Source organism: Glycine soja, chromosome 13 (assembly GCF_004193775.1).
Source record: "Glycine soja cultivar W05 chromosome 13, ASM419377v2, whole genome shotgun sequence".
Lineage (NCBI taxonomy): Eukaryota > Viridiplantae > Streptophyta > Magnoliopsida > Fabales > Fabaceae > Glycine > Glycine soja.
Window position 1 is genome coordinate 16,926,451 of NC_041014.1, and position 26,944 is coordinate 16,953,394.

Genomic DNA, 26,944 nt, shown 5'->3' on the forward strand with positions numbered 1-26,944 from the left:
ATGCACAAGCTAAAAACTAGTTAGAAAAATGCTGATAACACACTATTTTGAACATATTCTTTATTATTGGTTGAAATTTACTAATAAATAATCAATTGTGATAAAAGTGGTAATAAGACATTAAATTATAATAAAAATTTAAAAAACAGATATAAAATGTCTAATAAAGATAGACTCGAGGGTAAAAATTCAAATTGAGAATCATGTGTTAATTACTATGTGAAAATATCTAATTAAAAAATCTCTAAATTGCAATATTATTATTATGTGAGTAATATTTATGATTTATGATGTAAAATAATTTTAAAATCTAATATATATCATCTAATGCATATTTTATGTTTATAATGTATTTGTACAATTTATTAAATTATGCTACTAAGTAATACTGTTATTTATTCATAGTATTTTTTAATAAAAAGAAGAATTATTTATTAAATTAATAATACTTATTTTTTTCATATTATTTTTACATACTAAACTTAATTTGCAAAATAGAAGTATGCCTTGGGAGGGATTAGCGTAGTCCCTCGCTAAAAATAATTAATCACTTTTGTAAAGAACTAGCAACAAACATTTTCAAATAATTAATCACCTTTGTGAAGAACTAGCAACAAATATTTTTTTTTAGCGTGTGTTAAAATTTCTTTCATCTAAAATTTATAAAGATATTATTAGGAAATTGCGATGGAATAATTTCTTTGTTAAAATTAGCATAATTTTTACAAGAGATTTGTAAGGACACTTTATTTTATCACTAATTCCTCTCTGATCAGAAAGAAAATTGTGATTGAAAAGATCCTTTTCTAATCCTTCATTAGCTAGAGATGTTACCTTCACAAAATCCTGGCTAGAGAGAGATTTTTTTCGTCGTTAACTTCCCTTGCTAAGCATGATATTCTTGTAGTCAGACACTCAAATTTTTGAGAAGGATGAGACTGTAGGTTTGTAAGGGAAAGACGATAGTAATTAAGAGCTTCCAATATCACAAAAGGAGAAGATAAATCCAAGATCCTTACGCAAAATCAACAAAGGAAATGTAAAATGATTAAAAGGTGCAGAGTGAGATGAAATCATAATTTATTGTACACTGCTTAACCAGACAGGACATTCACTATAATCATGAGGATTGCTCATGAAGCTTGCTAGTACTGCATTACCTTAAATTCCCTTATACTTAGTCCACCATTTCATGTAGCTGCTTTTCATCAATCAGTAAAATCTACGGTGACTCTCTGATAAGAGCAGAGGTTGCGAGTGAGAGCGGGAGGGGGAATGGGCCTTGCTTCGAGGGAAGGTAACCTCCTAAGAATATAAGAGAGAGAACGTTTACGTAACTTTTTCATGCCCTTTATTATTGCATATTCGAGTATTTATACAAGGTAAGGACGTTATGTTGCTTTCTTAACCGAATAACGGTACTAACAGAATCGATAACAGAATTGATAACTACCCTAACTACTTGGAACAGCTAACTATGGAAGCTTCTTCTTTCCATCATGTCTCGTAGTCGATCAGGTAGCTGGGTCTCGATGTTCTTCGTTTGGGCCTTGTATCTGCAGTTTCGGGCCCAGTCGTGATGTCGTTTAGGTGGTTGCTAACAATACCCTCACCCGTGAAGACCACCTTGTCCTCAAGGTGGTGAAGGTCGCGAACTTCCGGCCATGACTCCCAGGTGGTGTCCTCAGGAGGTTGTCCCGCCCACTGCACTAACACAAGTTGGTTTGGCGGAGAGGATGAAGTGTCGAGTTTAGAGTCCAAAATACACAAGGGTCGTGCGACGGGTTTGTGAGCTATAAACTGTAAGGGCCAGCGATCGGGTTGGGTGGGTGGAGTTCCGTGATGCTCGCGTAGTAGTGAGCAGTGGAATACGGGGTGGATTCTTGCCTCGTCGGGTAGCTTGAGCTTGTATGAGACTTGCCCTACACGTTCACTTATCTGAAATGGCCCAAAATACCTTTTGGATAATTTTGGGTGTATTAAACCTGCGACGGAACGCTGCCGGAAGGGTCGTAACTTAACGTAGACCCACTGGCCGATGCTGTAGTTGACGTCACGGCGTTTTTCGTCTGCTACTTTCTTCATGGCGTCTTGTGCCTTACGAAGACGCTGCTGCAGCTTTCGGTGAATTTCTTGGCGTGAGTGTAACATGGAATCCACAGCTTCGTTCGTAGATGCTCCCTGGAGGTAATGCGGAAGTGTTGGTGGTGGTTTGCCATAGATGACCTCAAATGGCGTCATTCCTGAACTGGAGTGAATGGAGGTGTTGTAACACCATTCCGCCATTGTTAGATAACAATACCAGGTATTGGGTTGAGCATGAACGAAGGATCTGAGATACTGCTCCAGAACCCTATTCATGACTTCGGTTTGACCATCCGATTGTGGATGGTAAGCCGTGCTCATACGGAGTCTCGTTCCGCTGAGTCGGAAAAGCTCACGCCAGAAGGAGCTGAGGAAGATTGGGTCTCTGTCGGAGACAATACTTCTCGGGAAGCCGTGATGTTTACAGACGATATCGATGAACAAGGAAGCGACCTTGAAGGCTGAGTGGTTCGACGGCAGAGCTCCAAGGTGAACACCCTTCGAGTATCTGTCGACAACTACCATTATAGTAGTATAACCGTGAGAAGAAGGGAGTTGGGTAATGAAATCCATGGAGATGTCCTCCCAGACTCCAGTCGGTGGCGGAAGAGGCTGAAGAAGGCCGGCAGGTCGCTGTGTGCTAGACTTAGTCTGCTGACACGTGGTGCATTCCTTCACGAATCGTTTGGTGTCCTTTCGTAATGAGGACCAGAAGAAGTTAGACTCTAACCTATGGGTGGTTTTGGTCACTCCGAGATGGCCTCCGATTGGAGTTGCGTGAAATTCGAACATGAGGCTAGGTATGGACGGATTATCGCTGTTGAGCCAGATTCTATTCTTGAAGAGGATGAGTCCCTGATGAATGCGATAGTCAGGAAAGTCACCAGGGTTGTCACGTACCTTGGAGAATAGTTCTTGAAATTCGTTGCTGGAATGGAGGGTGTTGCATAAGTCACGCATGAAGTCAAGGTGAGGCACTGATAGGAGTAGGAACTCGCCGGAGGGAGTAGTACGGGACAGAGCGTCCGCAACTGCGTTTGAGGAACCCACCTTGTATTGTATCGTGTAGTCGAAACCCAAAAGCTTAGAAAGATAGTAGTGTTGCTCAGGTGTTTGGATAACTTGGGACATGAGCTCGCGGAGGCTTTTATGATCGGTAAAAATGGTGAAAGGATGGCCCAGAAGGTACTGGCGCCATTTGCGGACTGCAGCTACTATCGCGTGGAGTTCTCTGACGTAAGTGGAGGCATGAACCATTCGTGGGCCGAATTGCTTACTAAAGAACGCGAGAGGGTGGCCTTTCTGCATTAGAACCACGCCCATGCCGGCGCCGGAAGCATCTGTTTCGATGATAAATGGTTCATCGAAATCGGGTAACGCAAGGACTGGGGCTGAAGTCATAGCTGCCTTTAATCGATCAAACGCGGACTGGGCTTTCGAGGGCCATTCGAATGTTTCCTTGGAGCAGAGGGAAGTGAGGGGGGCCGTAATCATAGCATAGTTCTTAATGAACTTTCTGCAGAAACCTGTGAGTCCTAGGAAGGACCTGAGTTCCTTGGCTGAGGACGGCGTGGGCCACTGCACCATGGCTTGGACCTTGGAGGGTTCCGGCTCGACTCCTTGGCCGGACACAACGTGCCCTAAATACTCGATTTGCTTCTGAGCGAAAAGGCACTTGGTCTTTTTTAGATGGTACTGGCTTTGAAGAAGAGTCTGGAAGATGAGCTCGAGGTGGTGAAGGTGTGAAGCTAGTGTCCTGCTATATATCAATATATCATCGAAAAAAACCGCGGCAAACTTCCTCAGAAATGGCGTTAGCAAGGTATTCATTGCCGCCTGAAAAGTGGACGGCGCGTTACATAACCCAAAGGGCATTACGCGATATTCGTAGTGCCCTTGGTGGGTTCGAAAGGCAGTCTTTTCCACGTCAGGGCCGTGCATGAGTATTTGATGAAACCCTTGCCGGAGGTCGAGTTTAGAAAACCAGGCAGCGCCTCCTAACTCGTCCAGAAGTTCGTCGATCGTGGGTATCGGGAACCGATCTCGAACTGTTACTGCGTTTAGAGCTCGGTAATCGACACACATTCTCCAGGTTCCGTCCTTTTTCTTGACAAGTAATACCGGCGAGGAGTAAGGACTCATACTGGGTTGGATTAGACCGGATTCGAGGAGCTCTAAGACCTGCTTTTCTATTTCGGATTTCTGGAATTGTGGGTAACGATACGGTCTTACATTTATTGGGGTTGTGTTTGGTAGGAGGTTGATATGGTGGACGATGGATCGTGGGGGAGGAAGGGATGAAGGCTGTCGGAATAGCTTATGAAACTGAGTGAGAAGAGCTTCAACCGCAGGTATCGGGTGAGGAAGATGAAGTAATGGGTCGGGTTGTTGGTCGGGTATCATTTTTAAGTGGAAGAGGGCTGAAGCGGATCCGGTTTGTAATAACCGTTTAACTTGAGGGGCCGAAATTGGTTTTGGTCCAGTGGAGATATCAGTGTGTAATTCAATGGGCCGGCCCATATGGGTGAACTTCATGGAAAACGCGGTGTAGTCAGTAATAACAGGCCCAAATTGTCGTAGCCATTCTATGCCCAATACAGCATCCGCACCACTGATAGGGAGCAAATGGAACGTGACCGTGAACTGGTGGCCCTGAAGGAGAAGTGAAGTAGCACGGCAAACTTGATTGCATTCAAGGACAGAGCCGTTGCCAACCAGGACGTGAAGTGGGTTTGTGTTTTCGGTTTTGAGATGAAGGAACTGGGCAAGTCGGGGTTGAAGGAAGTTATGGGTACTTCCACTGTCTATGAGAATGGTGAGGGAGGAATGATTGATGATTCCGACGAGTCGGAAGGTCTCGGAGGAGGGGAGGCCAGAAAGGGCGTGGAGACTCACGTGAGGGGAAGTAAAATCTGAGGTTGTGTCTAGGTCGAGGGGACACGCTGGAATCGGTTCCGGCAGTAAAGGAGGTTCGGGGTTGGGCTCATCTGGTAGCAAGGAGGGGTTGTCAGCGATGAATAAAAGAACGCGTCCTTTACATCTGTGTGTGGAACTCCATTTTTCCTCACAATTGTAGCAAAGCCCCTTTTCTCGACGAAGGGCCATTTCTTCTGGAGTTCTTTGAACGTATGTAGAATGTGGTTTCCGGCTAGGAGGAGCATAGGATGGTGATGGTGTATTGTGACCTCGTGGTGGTGCTTGCCGGCGGTCACGAATCTTGTCTTCCTGTAACTTGGCAAGGGCCATGGCCTGGGGAAGGGAAATGGGCTGGAGAGCTAGCACTTCTCTTCGAATATCCTGTGCTAAACCTGAAACAAAACAGCTTAATAGGAATGGTGGGGGTAAGCCAATAACACGATTGGCCAACCGTTCAAACTCCGTTAAGTACTCATTAACCGTGCGTCGTTGTGTTAGCTTGAATAACGCCCCCTTCGGGTCATCATAAAAGGAAGGAGCGAACCTGGATTCGAGGGCTTGTAAGAAACCTGACCATGACGTAATAAACCCATTCCTAAACATCCATTGGTACCAGCTTAACGCAGCTCCGTCAAGGTAAAAAGAGGCCACAGTGATTCTTTCTTCTTCCGGCGTATTCTGGTATTCGAAAAGTTGTGAGATCTTGAAGATCCACCCCATAGGGTCACGTCCGTCAAACCTAGGGACGTCCAACTTGACGGAGTTACGCTGATGAAACTGGGAAGAGGTCCCATGGTGCTCTCGAGCCGGAGATCGGAGGTGGAGATGATCAAGAAGTGTATCCACCTTGCCGGAAAGTTCAGAGTACTTGTCAACGAGGTCCGCATGTTTATCTAGGAGGGAGGATTGGCTATTAGAGAGACGAGTAATAGCTTCTTCAAGCCTATCGGTGGTAGTTTTCCTTGTTGCATGGTCAGCCATGGTGGACGTAGCGCCGGCAGGTCGGACCAGTGATAAGAGCAGAGGTTGCGAGTGAGAGCGGGAGGGGGAATGGGCCTTGCTTCGAGGGAAGGTAACCTCCTAAGAATATAAGAGAGAGAACATTTACGTAACTTTTTCATGCCCTTTATTATTGCATATTCGAGTATTTATACAAGGTAAGGACGTTATGTTGCTTTCTTAACCGAATAACGGTACTAACAGAATCGATAACAGAATTGATAACTACCCTAACTACTTGGAACAGCTAACTATGGAAGCTTCTTCTTTCCATCATGTCTCGTAGTCGATTAGGTAGCTGGGTCTCGATGTTCTTCGTTTGGGCCTTGTATCTGCAGTTTCGGGCCCAGTCGTGATGTCGTTTAGGTGGTTGCTAACACTCTCCCTATATTTTTTGGGTTAACAAAATTTCAAGTCTTTAATTTTTTTTCGAAATTCAATTTTATTCTTTGAACAAGAGTTTGACTTCTCAAGTCATTTAACTTTTTTTTGTTTAGATTTTTACCTTCTAAATTTTTGTTTAATCAGTTAAAGTCTCTAAACTTCTATAAATTTTAGATTTTAGTCCCTAAACAAAAATTTATTTAATGAGATTTTGGGATCTAAAATAATGAGTTTTTAAAAAATTTAGAGATTAAATTTTTTTATGAAAAATAATAGGAACCTTCACCATCAAACTTTTAGATGGTCAATATAATTCAAAAGAAATCATAATCCCCTATAGCATACTGCTCGTAGTTTCTAACATCCTTCATGAAGCTTGCGAGTTCTGAATCATAAGAAGTTCCCTTCATAACTTTATACTCGTTCCACCATAACATATATATATATATATAGCTGCTTCCCGGCAAGAAAATCTCGGGAGACACTTCTTAATTCTTGAGCAATCCATAAACATACTTCTCAAACAAAACCAATTTCTGTAATGTCTCTTAATTCCTTCTCTTTGCATGAAATGCGAGCTTCTTCAACATGTGCCCAAAAGCATGAATCACTTGTTAAAATAGTTTGCACATTTTCCTTCATTCTATTTAAAATTTCATCCAATTCCTTGACAGCAAAGGTCCCTTGGTGGGAAAGAACAGCCTCGTCAACATGTAACTCAAATTTCTTTATATTTTCTGCTTAATTTAACTGACCCTTGGCAGGAAAGATGTAACTCATCAATACATGCTTCATAGCAGGAATTATTTTTTTCGTTGTTCTTGCTTCTTGTGTTTAAATTCTCTTCATTCTCTTCTACATCGTTCAACCCATTGCTTGAAAGCAAAAGCTGGTCAATATGTGAACTATAACCCGCTATGGAAGCAAGATCCTTATCAACATTACTACACCAGTCCCAATAGAAACCCCAATCCCAATTGCAATCCAAATCACAAATATCTTCCTCATTACTTGTACTGGCTTTTGTCACCACTCCTCCAACTGTGCAAAGTGTCTAGGTCTGTTCTTAGTTTCATACTCTTTACCTCCGCAACTATAGTATTCAGCAATAACAAGGGGTTCAACCATTCTCCTGTAGCTAGTACCAGCATAGATCCAGCTTTTACCAAAGGCTGCAATTCCTATCTTGGGATTAAGATCTGCTTCTTCGACCATACTTTTCCAGTAGTTTGTGAAATGTCTTTGCAAACGTATTCAATCAAGATCGGAAGTTTTCGCCATGCTCTTGTAGCTTTCGTAGTACCCAATACCTTTATCTTTACAATACTTCTTATAGCATTCAAGAAAGAACATGTCTATTTTAATGAAATTCAATTTCTTGAATGGATCAAATTTTCTCCTCTTCTGCAAGATGAATTTATCCTCAAGTTTTTCCAAATTTGTTACCAAAGTATCAATATCAATGTCCTGCTGTTGTTGCTGCTGCTGCCAAATCAATTTTTGAAAAAAGATTAGGAAAATTTGAATTTACCAAATACTAGTCTAGTTACACACAATAACTAGTCTAATAAGGCTTACTTAAAATACGATAAAAGTGTTTTAGAAATAACTTGAGTTGTTGTTTTCAATCTTTGGATTGTGTGCTCCCTACCAAACATTTTGGTATATTTCGTATCACCCACGGTTCAGCATAGAAACGCACTTTAACTCTTAAAAATTCAGATAGAAGCACCAAAGCAAAGAAAGCACAGTAACAGATCCAAATTCCCAATGACCAACATGCAATCCGTTCGAAGCTCTTGAGATTTTGATTGAAAGAAATAGTGGAGAGAGCAGAGATGAACTTGACCTCATGTAATAACAATAATCTCAATTTTATCATGGACCATGTATATACATAAATTCGCAAAGCCATAATAATTCACATGATAGTGTATATATCTTTTTAGAACAATATCAGGTTATTTTTTCCACTCATAAAGTAAGTTCACTTTGAAACCATATCATATTTAAGATATGATGAAATATGATGAATTGAGACGTATTTTGTAAATACATAATTATTTTTTTTATTTTCCAATCACCTAAAAAGAACATAGATGTTTCTTTTGTTCTTTCATCAATAATTTTTTATTTTTAGTAGACCTTTTATTAGGATTCAACCTAGACAAAATTCAGGTCATCTATTAGAAAAAAGAAATCGAGAAGTTCTTGCAAGATTCCCAAGAAATTCTTTGATTTCTTGGAGAAACGGATGATTATTTATCTGCTTCTCATGTTCCATGAATAGTTAGTATATTAAGGAATATCTAAAAAGAATTTTAGGAAATTGATTTGATTCTATTGTTATTTTTTTCGTTTGAAGAAAAGAAGGATCTCAATGAAGAATCAATATTTTTTTAGTTGTTGAATCTCTTTGATTGATCAAATATGTGATATTTTGAATCATTATAATGATGATTTCATATTATATCAATGTCGTCTTTTGAGTGTACCAAATCAATATAACTATCCTTCTTCTAACAAAGCAATAAAATTTCACAATCATTCATGAAATCTAGTATTAGATAAGTTCTTTCTTCTTTCTTTATTGATTGCTTGATGTGTTCAAAAGTAGGATAGAAATTTTTTCAAAGTTTGAGCTATAAAAAAATTTATAATAAATTTTTATTGTAATAGTATAAAGTGAAGGCTCTTCACATTTCACATTATTATTAGTTTCGGACTAAAAATTGAGGATCGATTAAATCGAAATAAGATAAATTGGTTTGTTAGAATTCATAATGCAGATTTTAGATTTATATAGCTTTGGACCAATTGATTCCCAGAACCCCAAACTAAAAAATTACCACAATAAGATATTTATCATAAAAGGGATATAGTTTATGTAGGAAAAAAATGATAGATTGTGCAACATTGCTATGACAAAAATTAAAATGGAGGGACAGCTGCCCCCAGTTGCCTCTATGAAAAGCTCCGTAATGATCACAATAACCAGCATAAACACTAAACAACTTTAAATAGAAATAAAATTTTATTAATAATAAAACAACCAAATCCACCAGTAATTAATTTCTCAATGAAATCCTCATTTATTACACTTCTGAAAGACATGCTTTATATATAAGATGGTTATCATGCATCAAGGGAAATCATAAGCTCCCAAAGTATACTGCTCACGCTTCCTTGCATCATTCATGAAACTTGTGAGTGTTGAATTATATGAAGTTCCCTTAATTGCTTGATACTCATTCCACCAACGCATGTAGCTGCTTTGCGCCAAGAAAATCTCTGGTGATACAACATAATTCCTGAGCAACTCATAAACATACTCCTCAAATTCAACCAATTTCTTCAACGTCTCTTCCTTCTCTCTCACAACCTCCAACTCCTTGCATGAAAGGAGAGCCTCTTCAACATGTGCCCAAAAGCAAGAGTCAAAAGTTAAAAGTGCTTCCACATTCTTCTTACTTGTACTGCTTAAATCACTTGTGGCTTTTTTTCTCTTCGTTTAACCATTCCTCCAACTGTACAAAGTGTTTAGACCTATTTTGAGTCATATACTCTTTACCCCCATCTCTATAGTATTGAGCAATAGCAAGGGGTTCAACCATTCTCCTGTAATTAGTCCCACCATAAAGCCAGCGGGTGTGAAAAGCTGCAACTTCTTTCTGAGGCTTCATCTCTACTTCTTCAACCATCTCTTCCCAGTAATTTGTGAGCATTTTATGGTAGTAAATAACATCATTATCCATTGGTGAGTTCATATTCTTGTAGCTGTCATAGTATCCTATTCGCTGATTTTTTGTTTTCTTCTTGTACCATTCAAGTTGGGCCATATGTACCTTCATTTCATTCAATTTTTTGGCTGGATAAATAATTACCCTCCTTGGGAAAATGAATTTTTGTTGTATTTTACTCTTTGTTTCCAGAGTATTGGTATCAATGTTCTGCTGCTGCCAAGTCAATTTTAGAAACAAGATCAGGAAAAAAATTTGATTTACAATTACCAAGATACTAGTCTTATTACACATAACGAGTCTAAATAAGACTCAATTAGAATTAGATAATTCTAGTTGTTCAAGAAACAGAAGATATTCACATACCTGCAAATGTGTTGTACTGAAGTCCTTGCAAATTACTTTATCATTTAGCTTTTCTACAATATTTCCATAGTCAGAAGACTGAAATCCTTGATTCTGAGTGTGGATTGAGCCCATTGCAATGAGTTGTTCCAAAATAGAGTCAGGGTTCTCAAAACAAGTGGAGTTTACATCAGAACACAATAAAAATGTTCCAAAAGGCATGTAGGCACTTGTTTGAGGAGTCGATGCAGCAGGTGAATTTGTAACGAAGAGCCTTGGAAGTGGGTCATTGAGTGACACAACGTGTAGAAAGCAAGAATTCCAATTTGAACTACGTGATATGGCTTTTTGAAATTTCTTGTCACCAATAAGGGGAGAACCAAAAGTGATGCATAGAGGGGGTTTCTTTTTGTCATTATTGGTATCTAATAGTGATAAAGTGAACAGAGAAGCAATTGGTCCTCCAAGACCAAGTCCAGTAACAATCAATCGAGGGGAGCTATTAATCTGCATTAACCATTAAGAATGTGACAAGGTTTGTAGATGAAGAACAATGTATGATCGGAAACATATTGTGGTTTCTAAATATTAACATATTGATATGTGTAATATAAATCACTTCTAGAGGTTGCCTTTGGGTAAACAGTTTAATTAGGAACTTATTGAATAAGTGTTTGTCATGTATAAGTTGTTTCAATAAGGGAAGAAAAATAAGATTAAATTATTTGCATATAAGTTATTTTCATAAACTATTTAGAAAACTTATTAAAATAAGTTGAAATAAACTGTAAATAAGCTCACCAGATTAATTATCATATAGCATCCTTTCATTCGTTAATCATACAAACTAAATTAACAAGAACTTCATGCTCAATTCTCGGCAAAACAGAGGAGGAGGAAGAAAAGAAAGATAACATGGGGATATAGATTGCCATGTGATATAATTTTTGTAGCATGGCAACAAGTTAGTCATGTCATTATTTAACAGAAGTGGGTTTGATTGCAGAAAATAAAAGCACTGACGTAATTTACAATAGAGTTTCTGCAAATTATCTTATGCATAGGTAAATGCTAGTTTACAGAGAAGTTTTTTTCATCTTATTATCTTATAAGTACTCATAGAAAAGTTTATCCACACAGACCTTTATAGACATATGATACTGAAGCTCTCTCCACAACAACAACACCTTATCCCACTAGAACTTCATAGACATATGATACTTAAGCTCTCACAAACACCACAAAATTTTATGTAGGAATGTTATTTAATTTTAATAAGTTTGATCAACCACACATTACTTGTAGTTCTAGATTCACAGGGAATACCTTGTTTTTCATTCAAGTCACAGATACAACATGCAATTCAGTATCCAAATTTCCGAATTAAGTAAACAATTTTTAACTGGTCAAGGGAAGGGAGGAGATGTACCTCGGATTTCAACTGATCAAGCTGCTCATAATTTTTATCCAAGAGTAAAATTGCAGCGCTGTTAACAGAGAAAAATGGGCTTTTCTTGGTATGCAGAAACTCAAAGTGACGGAAAATCTTCTCCCCGCAAGCATTAGAGTAAACCAATTCCTTTGGAGGATTAGAAGAATCTTGTGTGACATCAAACGCTAAAATCGTCAAATCCAAACCCGGTTCTCTGAAAAGCTTCCATGATATTCCCTCTCCCTCGCTGGTAATGATGCCTGCATAACGGGACGTGATAACGTCCCATGGTATGCGAAGAAGCACTGCAGAGCTTGTGAGAGAAGATGCAAGCTCGATTCCTCTGCTAAGTCTGCAACCACAAGCACACAAAATCCAACATAATAAGTAATATTATGAAAATCAGCAGTTCATGTTTATGAGTTTTCAGGTAAAAAACCAAAACAAAATAAGGAAGGAAGAATGTTTCACTTATCACATACAATGCAGACTGTGTCATGCTGTTTCGTAAAGTGGCACAGCTAACTTAGAACTAGAAACTTGTGATGCAGTGAATTCTTGACAGATGATGGTTATGAAGAAGAAATATTATTATATGGGTTTGATCAATAATGAGCATGAAGTCACTGAATGGTTGAGGCCATTGTAAACACGGGAATAAGGTAAGTCAAGTCAACACCGCATCTATGATTTTTATCATAAAATTGAGACAACTTGGTACGTAGACGTACAATTGGTAGTCCAAGTAAAATTCTATACTAGACATGATGTTTTTTTAAATAATTCTTGTCACCATCTTTTGTTTTCCTTTCCCTTCTCCCTTTTATTCAAGGTTGTTAATGGAGTCCTTGTGTTCGTTCTAGAAAAAGTATTCGCATTTAGTTTGAATTGGTTTTGAGATAGAAATAATTGGATTCGATTAATAAAAAGGTTTGCAGTTTGGTAATTAATATGGATCAGTTTGAAGTAATATTGAATCTGAAACAATTAATCCAATCTTTTCTGTAATTTGGATATTGGTTATGTTGGCTTTTGTCTTTTTTGTTTTTTAATTTGTTTTCAAGGAATGGTGCTTTATACATTTTTTATCAATACACAAATAAAATTTCATTAATAGCAAAGTCTGGAATCATAGCAGGAATAGGAGATTAATTTTCATAAACCATCATTGTAAAGATTTTTAAGGTGTGCATCAAATTGAAATTGAAATCACTCTAGTTATAATTTTTCTAGTAATTATCATAAAAATTAATAATTTTATCATACATAACAATTAATAAATTAATAATTTGGATAATGTAAAAAAATAATTTCACTGCAATATATTTATATTAAATTATTTCTTTAATTAGTGGCTTATTTTTATTAATGGGAATAATGTTATTAAAGAAAAAAAGTAAAATATATGAATAAAAAAAATCAAAATATCAAACTTAGCATACCACAACTTCACCTATATTATAAATCATCAATTAAAATAACCTCAAGTTTATTTGAAGGTAGAATACAAAAATTAATATAATGAAATGTATGTTTGCAGTGTGATTCAGTTTTAAACACAGGAACCAAAAATCGAATCAAATAAAAAAAATAATCTATTCCATTTTCAGTTTATTCAATTAACTATTTATTAGTTTTTAATTTTTTTAATTGGTTTAACAATTTAAAAAAGCTTGGTATGAACATCTCTAAGTTCTTCGGTGTTTCTTTGAAGTCAAGTCATATGATGTGCTTGGTTTCACATTGCTAGGTCATAAACGTGCCTATAAAATAGGAAAATCTGATGCCAATAATAAAAGCTTCTACTCAAACACAGACGACTTGACTTTGAAAGGAATGTCTATGTGACATATTTCCAAACTCCCAAATAGACTATCGTAGTGTGCAAGTTGTACGGTTGCAGAATAAACAATATGACACTACCAAACGGTTTAGTATATATGTATGAAAAACATAAACTTAGATATAGGTTTTGTCCACCTAGCAATATGCTTACTTCAAAAGAACCAAGTCCTTAATAAAGAGTCTAAACTAGAATCAAAATGAGTGCACAAATTCTATCGGAATTGAAGGGGCACTGATCTTTCAAAGTCTTCAAGAAAAATAGAAGTGGTTATGAATTGTTAAACTAATTTTACGATGTCATCTAAAATCTTAGAAATGTAACTTTTAAAGCATAAAAAACTATTAACTTAATCATAATGCACTGTCAGTTCAAAAAACAATTACACTTATAATAATTATTGTAAAACTTTATTAACGATGATTGCTGATTTATTAATAAAGTTTTGTATTAACACTACATGTCAATGGAACTCATTATAAAATTTGTATTTAGGATGGTTTTTAGTTATCACAATTTAGATATCTTTATATACTGAAAATGTATCAAAATTAAACTACTGATCTCATTTTCTGAGCAGTCCATTTTTCATACCAAGCATTTCAGATTACATTAATACTAAGTAGCCTGCATCCGTTACACTCAACTTACATTTCCAAGAAGAATAAGAGTGAAGGTTTGCAAGGGAAAGACAATTGCAAGAGTTTCCAATATCACAATACAAGGGAGGGTAATACCAAGATCCCTACCCAAAATCAACAAGGAAATGCAAAAGGATTAAAAGGTTCATAGTGAGATGAAATCACAGTTTATTTTACACTGCTCAACCACACATGCATATTCAGGGGAAAACATAATCTCCCTTGGGATCATGAAGCTTGCTAGTGTTTCATTACCTGAAATTCCCTTATACTTATCCCACCAAGTCATGTAGCTGCTTTCCATCAGGAAAATCTCTGGTGACACTTCATATTTTTTGAGCGACCCATAAACATACTTCACGAATTCGAGCAACTTCTCAGTTGCCTCTTTCTTATCTTTCTCACTAGATTGTACATTCTGCAATTGTTTGCACAAAAGGAGAGCCTCTTCAACATATGCCCAAAAGCAAGAATCAACAGTTAAAATTAATTCCACGTTCTTTCTGCTTGTACTGTTTGCATTCGAATCGCTTGTATCTTTCTTCCCTTCTTTCAGCCACTCTTCCAACACTTCATAATGTCTAGATCTTCCGCTAGCCACATAGTCTTTTTTCCCTTCTATGTAGTATTCAGAAATGTATAAGGGTTCAACCATTCTCCTGTAGTTAGTTCCACCATAAAGCCAAGGAGTATGAAAAACTGCACCTTCTGTATGATGTTTCATCTCTGCCTGTTCAACAATGTCTTTTCAGTAATTTCCGAGGTTTTTCTGCAACAGAACAACATCTTGGTCACTCATTAAGGTATCCTTCTTGAATCTGTCATAGTAACCAATACCTAAAGAATTGGTCACTGTATCATCCTATTTTTCATAAACTAATTTAAAAGAATTAGTATTTGTAAATAAATAGAGTTTTAAAGAAATGATGAGTTACAATTGGGAATTAATGAGAACATATGTAGGGATCCTTAGATTATCAATTGGAATGAGTCTTGGGGTGTTTTTGTAATTTTTTATTTTATCCTTATAATTATAACTGTGAATTATATATGTTTGATGAACCAGTTGATGTCCCAATGAGAAATTATTGTGAAATTGATGTGTTCTTATGTTGAGTGTGAACTCTTAAAAAATTGAATTCTTTTTATTAACGTAAATTATATTCTAAATAATATTATTCAATGACTTATTTTATACAAATTATTATCTTGTTCTAATTTTTCCACGAGGATAATCAACATGTTGTGTGTATATATATACTAAAATAATAAATTAAATAAAGTTATAAGGTTGATTCCTAGTAGTAATTTCTTTTGATGTAATCTTAAATTAATTGTTATAGAAACTCTTTGATTAAAAAAATAATGTAGTTTTATTTACTATATACTTATACATATATATGGTTTGTGTCATGCAAATATTATTATTGTGTGATGTGTATATGAGTTATGAGATGTAATAAGTTATTATAATGACATTATAATATTATGATGGAGATTGAGTAGTACAAAGTGAAATGTGTCAATTTGTAAGATACATGTAAATGTGAGATGATTGATTGTGACATTATGAGATATTAAATTGTGAGGATGATATTTGGTTGTGAATAAGTGTGTGTGTTTAACACTTATGTGACAATAATTATGTTGTGAGCTATGAATTATACAATAACTCGACCAACCAACGTTGATATTGAGAAAATGTTTATGCATAGTGTTAAAGAGAAAGTGTAGATTTCCTATTTAGGAACCAATGTTAAATTGTAGTACAATGTGTTGAACGTGTTTAAAATACAAGTGTGAGGTCGTGGGTATTGTATAATTCATGAGCAGTGTCTATGAATGAAATATGTGATGAATTGTGGAATAACATGTTGCTTCGAGATTATAGTATTGTCATTGAGATTGAGTATAAGTGCAAAGTTGAACATGTGTTAATTTGTGATATACGTGTAAACACGTGATTGTGGATTATGACATTATAAGATGTGAAATTGTGAATGAGTTTTGGTTGTGAATAAGTGTGTGGTTAACACTTGATATGGCATTACTTGTGTTGTAAGCTATGAATTGTACAATAACCCGATCAGTGTTTATCTTGAGAAAAGTGTTGATGTGGAGTGTTAAAGAAAAAATTTAGGTTTCCTATTTAGGAACCAGTGTTAAATTGTAGCACAGTGTGTTGTACGTGTTTAAAACACGAGTGTGAGGTCATGGATATTGTATAATTCATGAGCAGTGTCTGCATGCAAAAATTGTTTTAGGGGTTAGACCTGAATCAGGAGGGAGAGGTCCTGACGGACTATTCAGAGTGTAGGTCTTGGGGGTAAATACACCCGGTTTGAGTGCTCCTTTAAGCTTGTGCCGATCCCACATGGTTGGAGTATTCTTGCAAAACAACGTGACTCTGACTGGTCTCCCTATGATTTTACTTAGTGAAAGTAACCTGACATACTCATTTTATGGTGTCTTGTTATGTACTTCTAAGCGCACTAGGGTGGTTTTTTAGTGACATGATACCACATTGCATATAGGCTTGAATCTTAGCATAATTGTTACATAACGCTTACTAATTGTTTATTATGAAATTGATGTGTTATTATGTCTTGATTGGAGTGTGTGATTCTTGTGTAATGTGATTGATGATTGAAAAGTGAATTTTGAATGACAAAGTGATAGAATTACGTGAGTTATGTTTAAGTAAGTTGTATCTCATTTATATGATATGTATATCTAGTTGTCTTATTTCTCTATTAGTTAGGAATGTGATAACTCACTCCTTGTGTGTTGTTTGTGTTTGGATTCTATGATGATCTTGAACTTTGTGTTAGGGGGAGTAGATAACTAGGTGAATTACTTTAAGGAACCTTGTGCTGAAGAACGTCGGGACACAATGCTCTGATAGGATGTGACATAGGGACATAAGTTCTATATTAATTGCATGATGTTAGTCTATTTTATTTTATCTCACTAATTTAACAAAATATTTTTGTAAATTTTGACGGCCTTGTTTTGAGCCTAATATATTTTTAATGAGTTTTATTTGATAATAGTAAAGTGAAAGTGAACTATTTAACCACGTGAATTTGTTTACCAATATTTTTATATATTTTATTTATTTATATATATGTCGGGGTAAATGGTGACATAGTCACATTTAGTGTAACACCAAACTTTTCATAAAATAAATTAAAAAGAATTTTTATTTAAAAATAAATAATTTTAATAAAATGATGTGATTTTTATAATTAAAATAAATAAGGATAAATAACTTTATTAATTAAAATAATGGTTTGAAGAAAAAAAAAATATTTTATTTATTCATTTGATAGGAAATAAAATAGAGTTCTTATTTATAAAATAATAAAAATAGAATAAATAATAAGCTGAGAGTACTTTAGGTATAAATAGAGACATATTAAGTTGGTTTTTAGACTAACGATACGTCTCTACGCTTGCTCTTCCTCTTCCCAAACCTTTTTTTCCCGCATGCACTCAAACATGTCTTAGTAAAACAAAGATCTCGGACTCTTTAACTGTTGGATTGTCATGAAATTTGAACACTAGGTTCAAAATGCATTTACGCACATCTCCACTGTTGGGATTTGCAACGTAATGTCTGTGGAGGGAGAAATTCTCATCGCACGTAGACAGAGTGAACTAGAGGTTTCAATCCCTTCTTCTTCTTTCTAACACTTGAAAATCCTAACTGAGCAAATAAAGAAAAAACTTAAGGAATTTCAGGGAACTACTAGAGATGTCGCTATCGTTGACGGAATACACACGTGAGCCCGTTTAGAGGTAAGGGATGAGTTTATCACAATTGGAATTAAAATGAACATGTGTAAGGATCCTTAGAGGATAGAATTGAGATTTATTTTGGTATATTTATTGTATTGAAATTCTTCCTATATGATTGTGTGAAATTATTTGAGGAGTTTTACTCCCCATGTTGTGAGAAAATTTTTTGTTTAAATTGTTTATACTTTGGACAATATTTGCTAGATTGGCATGATAAATTGTTGTACTGAGATTATAAAATTGTGATTCAAATCATGAGTAAGTGACAAATTGAACATGTGATGAGTGGTGAGATACATGTGTATTGAGATGTTGTATGTATTGAGTTGAGTTATGAATTGTGCAATCACACAATTGTAAAACCCTTTAAGGGTGATGAGTTTTTGTGCAACGAGTATTATGATAGGATCCACTGTGGGAACCCGAAAAATTGAATCACTTTGAAGCGTGATGAGTTAAAATGATTTTGAAAACAATTGAGTAGTTGTGTGTATTGCATAGTTCATAGGTAAAGTGTATATGATTCATAAGGTGTGATAATATGTTAGTTTGGGATTATACCATTGTGATTGAGATCGAGTGTATGTGATAAATTGAATATGTATTGACTTGTAATATATATGTGCATTGAGATATTGTATGCATTGAATTGTGAGCTATGAATCGTACAATCACACGACTATAAGACCCTTTAAGGGCGACGAGTTAATGCGCAACGAGTATTGTGATGGGAATTACTGTGGGGACTCAATGAGTATAAGCATAAGCGCGACGAGATAAAATTATTTTGAGAACAATTGAGGAGTCGTGTGTTTTGTACTATTCATAGATAGAGTCTGTGAGCTAAAATATTTTCTGGGTTGGACCTGAATCAGGAGGGAGATGCCTTGACGAACTCTTCGGAGTCTAGGCCTTGGGGGTAAATACACTCGGTTTGAGTGCTCCTTAAAACATGTGCTGATCTCACATGGTTAGAATATTCTCGCAAAACAACGTAACCCTGACTAGTCTCCCTATGAGTTTACCTAGTGAGAGTGATCTGACTTACTAGTGTGTGGTTTGTCTTGCCATGTACTCCTGGACGCCCAACGAGATTTTTCACTAACATAATACCACATTGCATATATGATTGAATCTTAGTATATCTGTTGCATAATACTTGTGTATTGATTGATATTGATTGGTTGAGTAATAGTGTTTGATCCTTGAATAAGTTAATGATGTGAAAATGAATAAGACATGTTGTGTTGAGATGTGATGTTACATGAGAAGTGGTGGAATGACATGGTTATGTTTAAGTAAGTTGTATTTCGTTTATATGATATGTATATCTATGTTGTCTTGTTTCTCTGTATTAGTTAGGAATGTGAAAAATCAATCTCTGTATTGTTTGTGTTTGGATCCTGTGATAATATCGAATTTTGTGTTCGTGGGAGTAGATGATTAGGTGGATGGTTATGGAGAACTTCATGTTAGAGGACGCTGGAATACAATGTTCTGATAGGATGTGACATTGGAGCATAAGTTTCTATATTAATTGCATGAAGTCTTGGACGACCTTATTTTAAGTCGAGATGATTATATTATTTATTTAGACACATTCTATTATGATGTTCGAAAAGTGAATGCGAGTCTTTTATCATTTTGAAATGTTTTTATTTAAATGTGTTTTAAAAACTTTGAATTAATTTCGTATTCTTATTCTTTTTATTAATAGTGTATATATGTGTAGGATAGAGGGTGCCACATCTATCTTCATGTTATTCAATTTTTTTGATGTATCAAATTTTGTCCTTTTCAGGTCAATGAATTTTTCCAGGTTTTCCAACTTTGTTAACAAAGCATTTATATCAATGTTCTGGTGTTCTTTTAAGAAGGTTTACTTAAAATACAAGCATTTTAGAAATAAATGATATTAAGCTACCTGCATATCTGGTGTCAATCCTAGTGCTGCCCAATATTGCAAGCAGATACTTGCGCGTAGTGAATTAGAATGAGTCAAGTCCTGCCCCCGTGGGATAAAGTCCTTGCAGTGGTGTGAGGATTCAATTTTCTCGGAAGAGGGTCTTTGTAAGAGACAACATGTAGAAAGCAAGAACTCCATGTGGAACTACGTGATATGGATTCTAGCAACTTTCTTATCACCGATTAGAGGAAAACCAAAGGTTATGCAGAGAGGGCGTTTCTTTCCTGAACCAATGTTACCTAACAGCAACAAAGTGAAGAGAGAAGCTATTGGTCCTACCAGAGCATGTCCAGTAACAATCAATCGAAGGAGCCATTACTCAGCATTAACCATTAAGAATGCGATAAGGTTTTGTTGAGGAAGAACATTATAAACCCGGGAACATTTTGTGCTTTCAAAATATAAACATATGAATATGTGTATTTTAAATCACTTCAGTGGTAGGTTGCCTTTGGGTAAAAACCTTAATTAAGAAGTTATTGAATTCGTGTATATTGCATAAATGTTATTCAATAATATAAATTTGATTTAGCCTTTATGTGTAACTATTTCAAACAAAATTTTAGAGAAGTGTAGAAATATATTTAACAAGTAATTAGTAGAATTGTGTAGAACTAAGTAATTAGGAGAAAGGTATAAAACTAAAAACAGTTGGAAGAAATATGTAAAATTCTCCTTTAAAGTGAGTGAATTTTTTTTTATGTATCTAAAAGTCTCTCTTATAACCTATAAAAAAGGGAAAGGTTGTCATTTATAACTAAAGTCAAAATTTTCAGATAATAAAAATTAATCTTTTTTCAAATATTTTCTCCTTCTCCATTATTTCTCTTAAATAACTCATATAACCTTCTCATTCCCAACAAATACTTATGCATAAGTTGTTTATATAATGAAAGAAAAATTCAATTAAATTATTTTCCTATACGTTTTAATCTTTTTTTCATAAATTATTTGGAGAACCTATTGAAATAAGTTTTAAACAATTTATGAACATAATATAAGCTCTCACAATTAAACTCCACAAATATTTATGTAGTGCTGTTAACAGAGAAATCTGGAGCATTCTTGGTGGACAGAAAATCAAAGTGATGAAAATTCTTCTCCCTGAGAGCCTTAGATGAAACCAAATCCATACTTGAAACTTAGAAGAATCTTGCGTGACCTCAAACGCTATAATTGTCAAATCCGAACCCGCTTCTCTAAAAACTTTGCATGATATTCCCTCTCCCTCGGTTGTAATGGTGCCTGCACAACGGGACATGATTACGTCCCATGGTTTGCGAAGAAGAACTTCAGAGCTTGTCACATAGGATGCAAGCTCGATTCCACTGCTAAATCTGCAACCACAAGCACACAAAAAAAAAAAAAAAAAAAAAACCAACATAATAAGTAATACTATGAAAATCAGGTAAAAAACCAAAACAAAATAAGGAAGGAAGAATGTTTCACTTATCACATACAATGCAGACTGTGTCATGGTGCTTAATTCCTAAAGTGGCACGGGTAACTTAGAACTACAAACTTGTGATGCAGTGAATTCTTGACAGAAGTGAAAATGTTACGGGTTGATCAATGATATGGACCTGAAGTTGAGGCCATTGTAAAGAAGGGAAATGGTATATCTATATGATTGAATAGTATAAAAAGAATTTACACTATCAATATATTTAAATTAAATTATTTATTTAGTGATTAATTTTTATTTGAGGAACAATATTTATTAAAGAAAAGTTCAGTATAAAAAATTATTAAATCTTAGCATAAATTAACCACAACTTTGTCTAAATTAAGATAAATCAAAATAATTTCAAGTTTATATGCTGGTAAAATATAAAGCTAATATATATAATTAAATTTAATATGTTTGTGTTTGAATTCTGTTTTAAACATTGGAACCAAAAATCAAATAAAAGTACAATCCTTTTTTTTCAGAGAAAAGTACAATCTTTTCAATTTACATTTTATTCAATTAAAGATTTATTGAGTTTTTAATTTGTTTAATTGATTTAGCAATTTAAAATAGTTTGACACGAGCATCTCTAAGAAAGCTGTGAGCAAGTTCTTGGGTGTATCGAGGAAGTCAATTAGTCAATATGACATAGACTATCGATGCTTGTTGGTATGTGGTGCGTATGGAAGTAGCAAACTAACCGCGTTGCACTTGCAGAACAAACTATTGACAGTGAAATTGAGCCACTCTATGCAAGTAAATATATGCCCCTATGCAAGAAGCTTCTAAGAGAGCAATGAGACAAACTTATAAGGAAAGAAAAGGAGTTTAATGGTAATTAAAAGATGAGTAACTATAAGTTATTTTTACATTTGTATTTAGAATTTAACTCTCACATAGCACAGTTTAGTCTCATGCAAAGGAGATTTATGTGAATATTGAGGAACATGTTGCTGTCAATGATATACTTCATTGGACTCCTCAGGCTGGAGCCTATAAGTGTATTGTGGATGCAGCAGGGTTTTTCCAAGATAGAAATAGCACACAGGATTTGGATTTTGTATTAGAGATGATTGTGGTGATTTTATTATAAGTGTATTGATCTACAAATGTTAATCGTTAGTATTGTTAGTTTTTGTTAGTGGGAGGATTTGAACCCACGACTTCTTCCCCCTTTTCTTCTCCCTTCGCCACTAGACTAACCTTATATCTTCATAGACTAACCCATGACTTTTATCTGCTATGAAGTCTGTTGTCTCCTTGGGTTTACAGAATGCGCACTGAGTTAGATTGTAAAGTCATTGTTGATAAACTTATAATTCTTGTTACTGATGGTTCTGAATTGGGTTCTATCCTTGCTGCATGTCAGCAACTCTTATCTCAGAATCAAACCTTTAGCCATTGGTTTTATTAGAAGACAAGCAAATGGTGCAGCTCATGGCCTAGCTAGAGTGGCTCCATCAAATCCTAATCTTCAATATTTTCACCTTGTTCCAAGTTGCATTGCTCAGTTGATTAGTAATGAAAAGCCTTGAGCTTGTTTCTGTCAACAAAAAAAACTCACATAGCACAGTTAGTTTAAACTAATCAAAAATCAAATTAAGTATGACATTTTAAGTAGTTATTATAAAAGTAGATTCTAATGAGAGATGGTATACACTCACAAAAAGTATACCATGCATCATGTTCGCACAACTAATGAACTAAAATATAACTATCATTTTCTCTTTCGTATATCCTTCAATTTTTCCCATTCTCGTCTACTTACATTTTCTCTATCGTGCTCTAGCTTCTTATTCCTTCATTCTATCAAATAGACGGCAAACTCGTTCAATTTTCTAATTGAAATTGAGATAGCTAGAAAATTAACATCAAAAAATAAGATTTTTCACAGCGAGCCTTTCAGATTACATTAATACAAACTAGCCTGCATCCATTGCTCTCAACTTAAATTTTCAAGAATAATGAGTGAAGGTTTGCAAGGTAAGACAATTGCAAGAGTTTCCAATATCACAAGTCAAGACAATTGCATGAGTTTCCAATACCACAACACAAGGGAGGGTAAAACCAAGATCCTTAACAAAAATCAACAAGGGAAAATATAAAAAAAGCTTATTAAAAGGTGCACAGTGAGATAAAACCACAATTTATTTTACACTGTTCAACCATACGGACGTTCACTAATCACTAAGCCTGAGGGGGGAAATTATAAGTTCCCTTAATATACAGCACATTATAATGATCGGGATTGCTCATGAAGTCTGCGAGTGCTGAATTATAAGAAGTTCCCTTAATTGCCTTATACTGATTCCACCAAATCATGTAGCTGCTTTGCCTTAGGAAAATCTCTGATGACACTTCATATTTCGTGAGCAACCCATAAACATACTTCTCGAATTCAAGCAACTTCCCAGTTTCCTCTTCCTTCTCTGTCACACTAGATTGTTCATCCTTCAACACTTTGCATGAAAGGATAGCTTCTTCAACATGTGCCCAAAAGCAAGAGTCAAAAGTTAAAATAGATTCCACATCCTTTTTGTTTGTACTGTTTGAATTGCTTTTTTCTTTCTTATCCTCTTCCAGCCACTCCTGCAACACTATATAATGTCTAGATCTTCCCTTAGCCTCATAGTCTTTACCACCATTCGCGTAGTACTCAGCAATATCTAGGGGTTCAAACATTCTCCTGTAATTAGTTCCGCCAAAAAGCCAGCGAGTACGAAAAGCGGCACCTTCTGTCTGAGGTTTCAGCTCTGCCTCTGCAACCATGTCAATCCAGTAATTTCTGAGGGTTTTCTGGCACTGAACAACATCTAGGTCGCTTGTTGAGATACCCCTCTTGAAGCTGTCATAGTAGCCAATCTTATTATTTTTGGAATACTTCTTGTACCACTCAAGTTTGGCCATTTCTATCTTCATCACATTCAATTTCTTGGATGGATCAAATTTGTTCCCCTTCTGGAAGATCACTTCCTTCTCCAGCTTTTCCAACTTTGTTACCAAAGCATTTATATCAATGTTCAGGTGTTGTTGCTGGCCAAATCAATTACAGACAAGAGATTAGGAAAATTTTGATTTACCAAATACTAGTCTAATGAGGTTTACTTAAAATACAAGCGTTTTAGAAATAAATGATATTCAGCTACCTGCATATCTGGTGTCAATCCTAGTGCTGCCCACAACTGCAAACGGATACTTGCACGCAGTGAATTAGAATCAGTAAAGTCCTGCCCCCGTGGGGTAAAGTCCTTGCAAATTGCTTTAATATAGAGATTTCCCACAATGTTGCCATAATCTATGGACGGAAATGCTTGATTTTGATCTTTGATTGAGATCACAAGAAGTTCCAAAACAGACTTGGGGTTCTCAAAACAGGTAGAACTTATATCAGAGCAGAAGAGAAATGTCCCAAAAGGCATGTAATCCTTGATGTCAGGATTCAATCTTTTGAGAAATGGGTCTTTGATAGAGACCACATGTAGAAAGCAAGAACTCCATGTAGAACTACGTGATATGGCTTCTTGAAACTTTTTGTTACCGACAAGGGGAGAACCAAAGGTGATGCAGAGAGGGGGTTTCTTTTTCTCAGAGGAATTCTTGTTACCTAATAGCGATAAAGTGAAGAGAGAAGCAATTGGTCCTCCAAGACCACGTCCAGTAACAATCAATCGAGGGGAGCTATCAATCTGCATTAGGATTAGGATTGTAACGATTGTTATAAGGACTTATAAAGGAAGAACAATAAATTCCCAGAAAATTAAAAGAAACAAAGTGTGTTTGTTTTGTATTTTCAAAATTTGTTTTTAGTTTTCAGGAAAAAAAAAAAAAAGCAAAGATAGCAGAAACTGACACTAACTTCATGTCTCACTACATACAGAACCACACACACTCTTGAGCTTGGACTACAGAACAGGAGAAGAGGATGAGAAAACATCTTCCCCTTCTGTTTTTTGGTTTTTAAAACACTTGTAAAAGACAATTTTCAAAACATAATAGATTTTGGATGAGAAATTAACCGTTGAGAAAACAGTTTTCAAAACCAAAAAGTAAGAAGAAAATCAAACCAACTCTTAAACTCCACACATCAATTGAAAGCATGAATTGTCATATAAATGAAAATTGTTAAATTTTTGTAACAATTACTTTAAAAGTTTACAGTATTAGTAAAATTCAACTCATTTTACCCCTAGTGGTCCTTGCAGGCTCAAGCATAACTACCTCCACTGAAGGCCTTTGGTCTATACAAAAAAAAAATCTCATCTCCAGATTTGTAGCACAAAATTTTCATGCAGGTCAAACATTCAATTTAATACCTAAATCAGTCTATTATGATCCATCTTGCAATTATGTTCTAGCTTGCAATTGGTCAAATCAAAATCTTAGAACAATGAAAGGGGAAGGAGGAAAAGTACCTTGGACTTCAACTCATCAAGCCTCGGAAGATTTTTAGAAAAAAGATCAACTACAGACTTGTTGACAGAGAAATCTGGATGTTTCTTGGTACAAAGAAACTCAAAGCGGTTCAAATTATTCTCCTTGGGATCAGAGAAAGAAACAACTGTAGATTGAAGATCAAAATCCGGGTTGACCTCAAACGCAACAACCGTCAAACCCGAATCCTCAGAAACTTTCAAGGACAGTCCATTATTTCCTGAGTATGAAACTATGTCTTCATCACGAGAAGAGATAACACTCCAAACTTTAGTAAGAAGACCAGAGCTTGTCACCAAGGGTGCTTGCACAAGTCCACAGCCAAATCTGCAACACAAACAAATTCAATTCAACGGTTCATGTTAATGAGTCTTCAGATACAAACCAAAATCCAACAAAAACAAAAGTACTAGGATTGAATCTAGGAAGATATAATATGTAACGTACGATTGAGGAAGGGTCATGGTGGTGGTGTGAGTGTGAAAGTTGAAAGCAGATTTGAGGGGTGTAAATAGGAGTAGCTGAGTTGAAGATGAAGATTGTGAGGGGTGGGGGTAATGGTTTGTTATTAATAGGGGGTGAAAACTGAAAAGTCTAGCCGTGGCTTTGGGAAACTCAGTGGAAAAGAATAGGAAAGAGTGGAATCCATTGCCAAGAAAAGCATCAGAGTTTGGCAAGTCAACAACAAAGCGCGTCAACCTTATTTTATTCGATAAGTGAATTGAAGTCTTGACATCTCCGTTAAAAAAAAAAAAAGTTTATGGTCATTGGCTCATTGCATATTTGCATGTACATAACTACCATCGTAAATTCATAAGCGCGTCGTGTTGTATATTTGACAGGCTTAATTATATAAAAAGTTCATTTGAATTCCTTAATTATCAAAAAATTTAATCAAATCTTTTAATTTT

General features: G+C 35.6%; 2 protein-coding genes and 2 pseudogenes across 2 annotated transcripts; all 4 read right to left on the minus strand.

Annotated features, from left to right (window-relative positions):
• Window positions 1-6,698: 6,698 nt before the first annotated feature.
• LOC114381645 lies at window positions 6,699-8,042 on the minus strand (annotated as a pseudogene).
• Window positions 8,043-9,399: 1,357 nt separating this feature from the next.
• LOC114381288 lies at window positions 9,400-12,519 on the minus strand (annotated as a pseudogene).
• A 2,011-nt stretch (window positions 12,520-14,530) lies between these two features.
• Window positions 14,531-15,162, minus strand: LOC114381646 (senescence-associated carboxylesterase 101-like). Its single transcript, XM_028340893.1, has one exon. It carries the CDS (start codon window positions 15,107-15,109, stop codon window positions 14,531-14,533), a length of 579 nt encoding a protein of 192 aa, XP_028196694.1. The 5' UTR covers window positions 15,110-15,162.
• An 8,352-nt stretch (window positions 15,163-23,514) lies between these two features.
• Window positions 23,515-26,705, minus strand: LOC114381371 (senescence-associated carboxylesterase 101-like). The gene is made up of 4 exons (XM_028340612.1): window positions 26,481-26,705; window positions 26,015-26,360; window positions 24,749-25,288; window positions 23,515-24,635 (listed from the first exon to the last, which is right to left on the minus strand). The coding sequence occupies exons 1-4, from the start codon at window positions 26,495-26,497 to the stop codon at window positions 23,790-23,792; spliced, it is 1,749 nt and encodes a 582-aa protein (XP_028196413.1). The 5' UTR covers window positions 26,498-26,705; the 3' UTR covers window positions 23,515-23,789.
• Window positions 26,706-26,944: the final 239 nt, after the last annotated feature.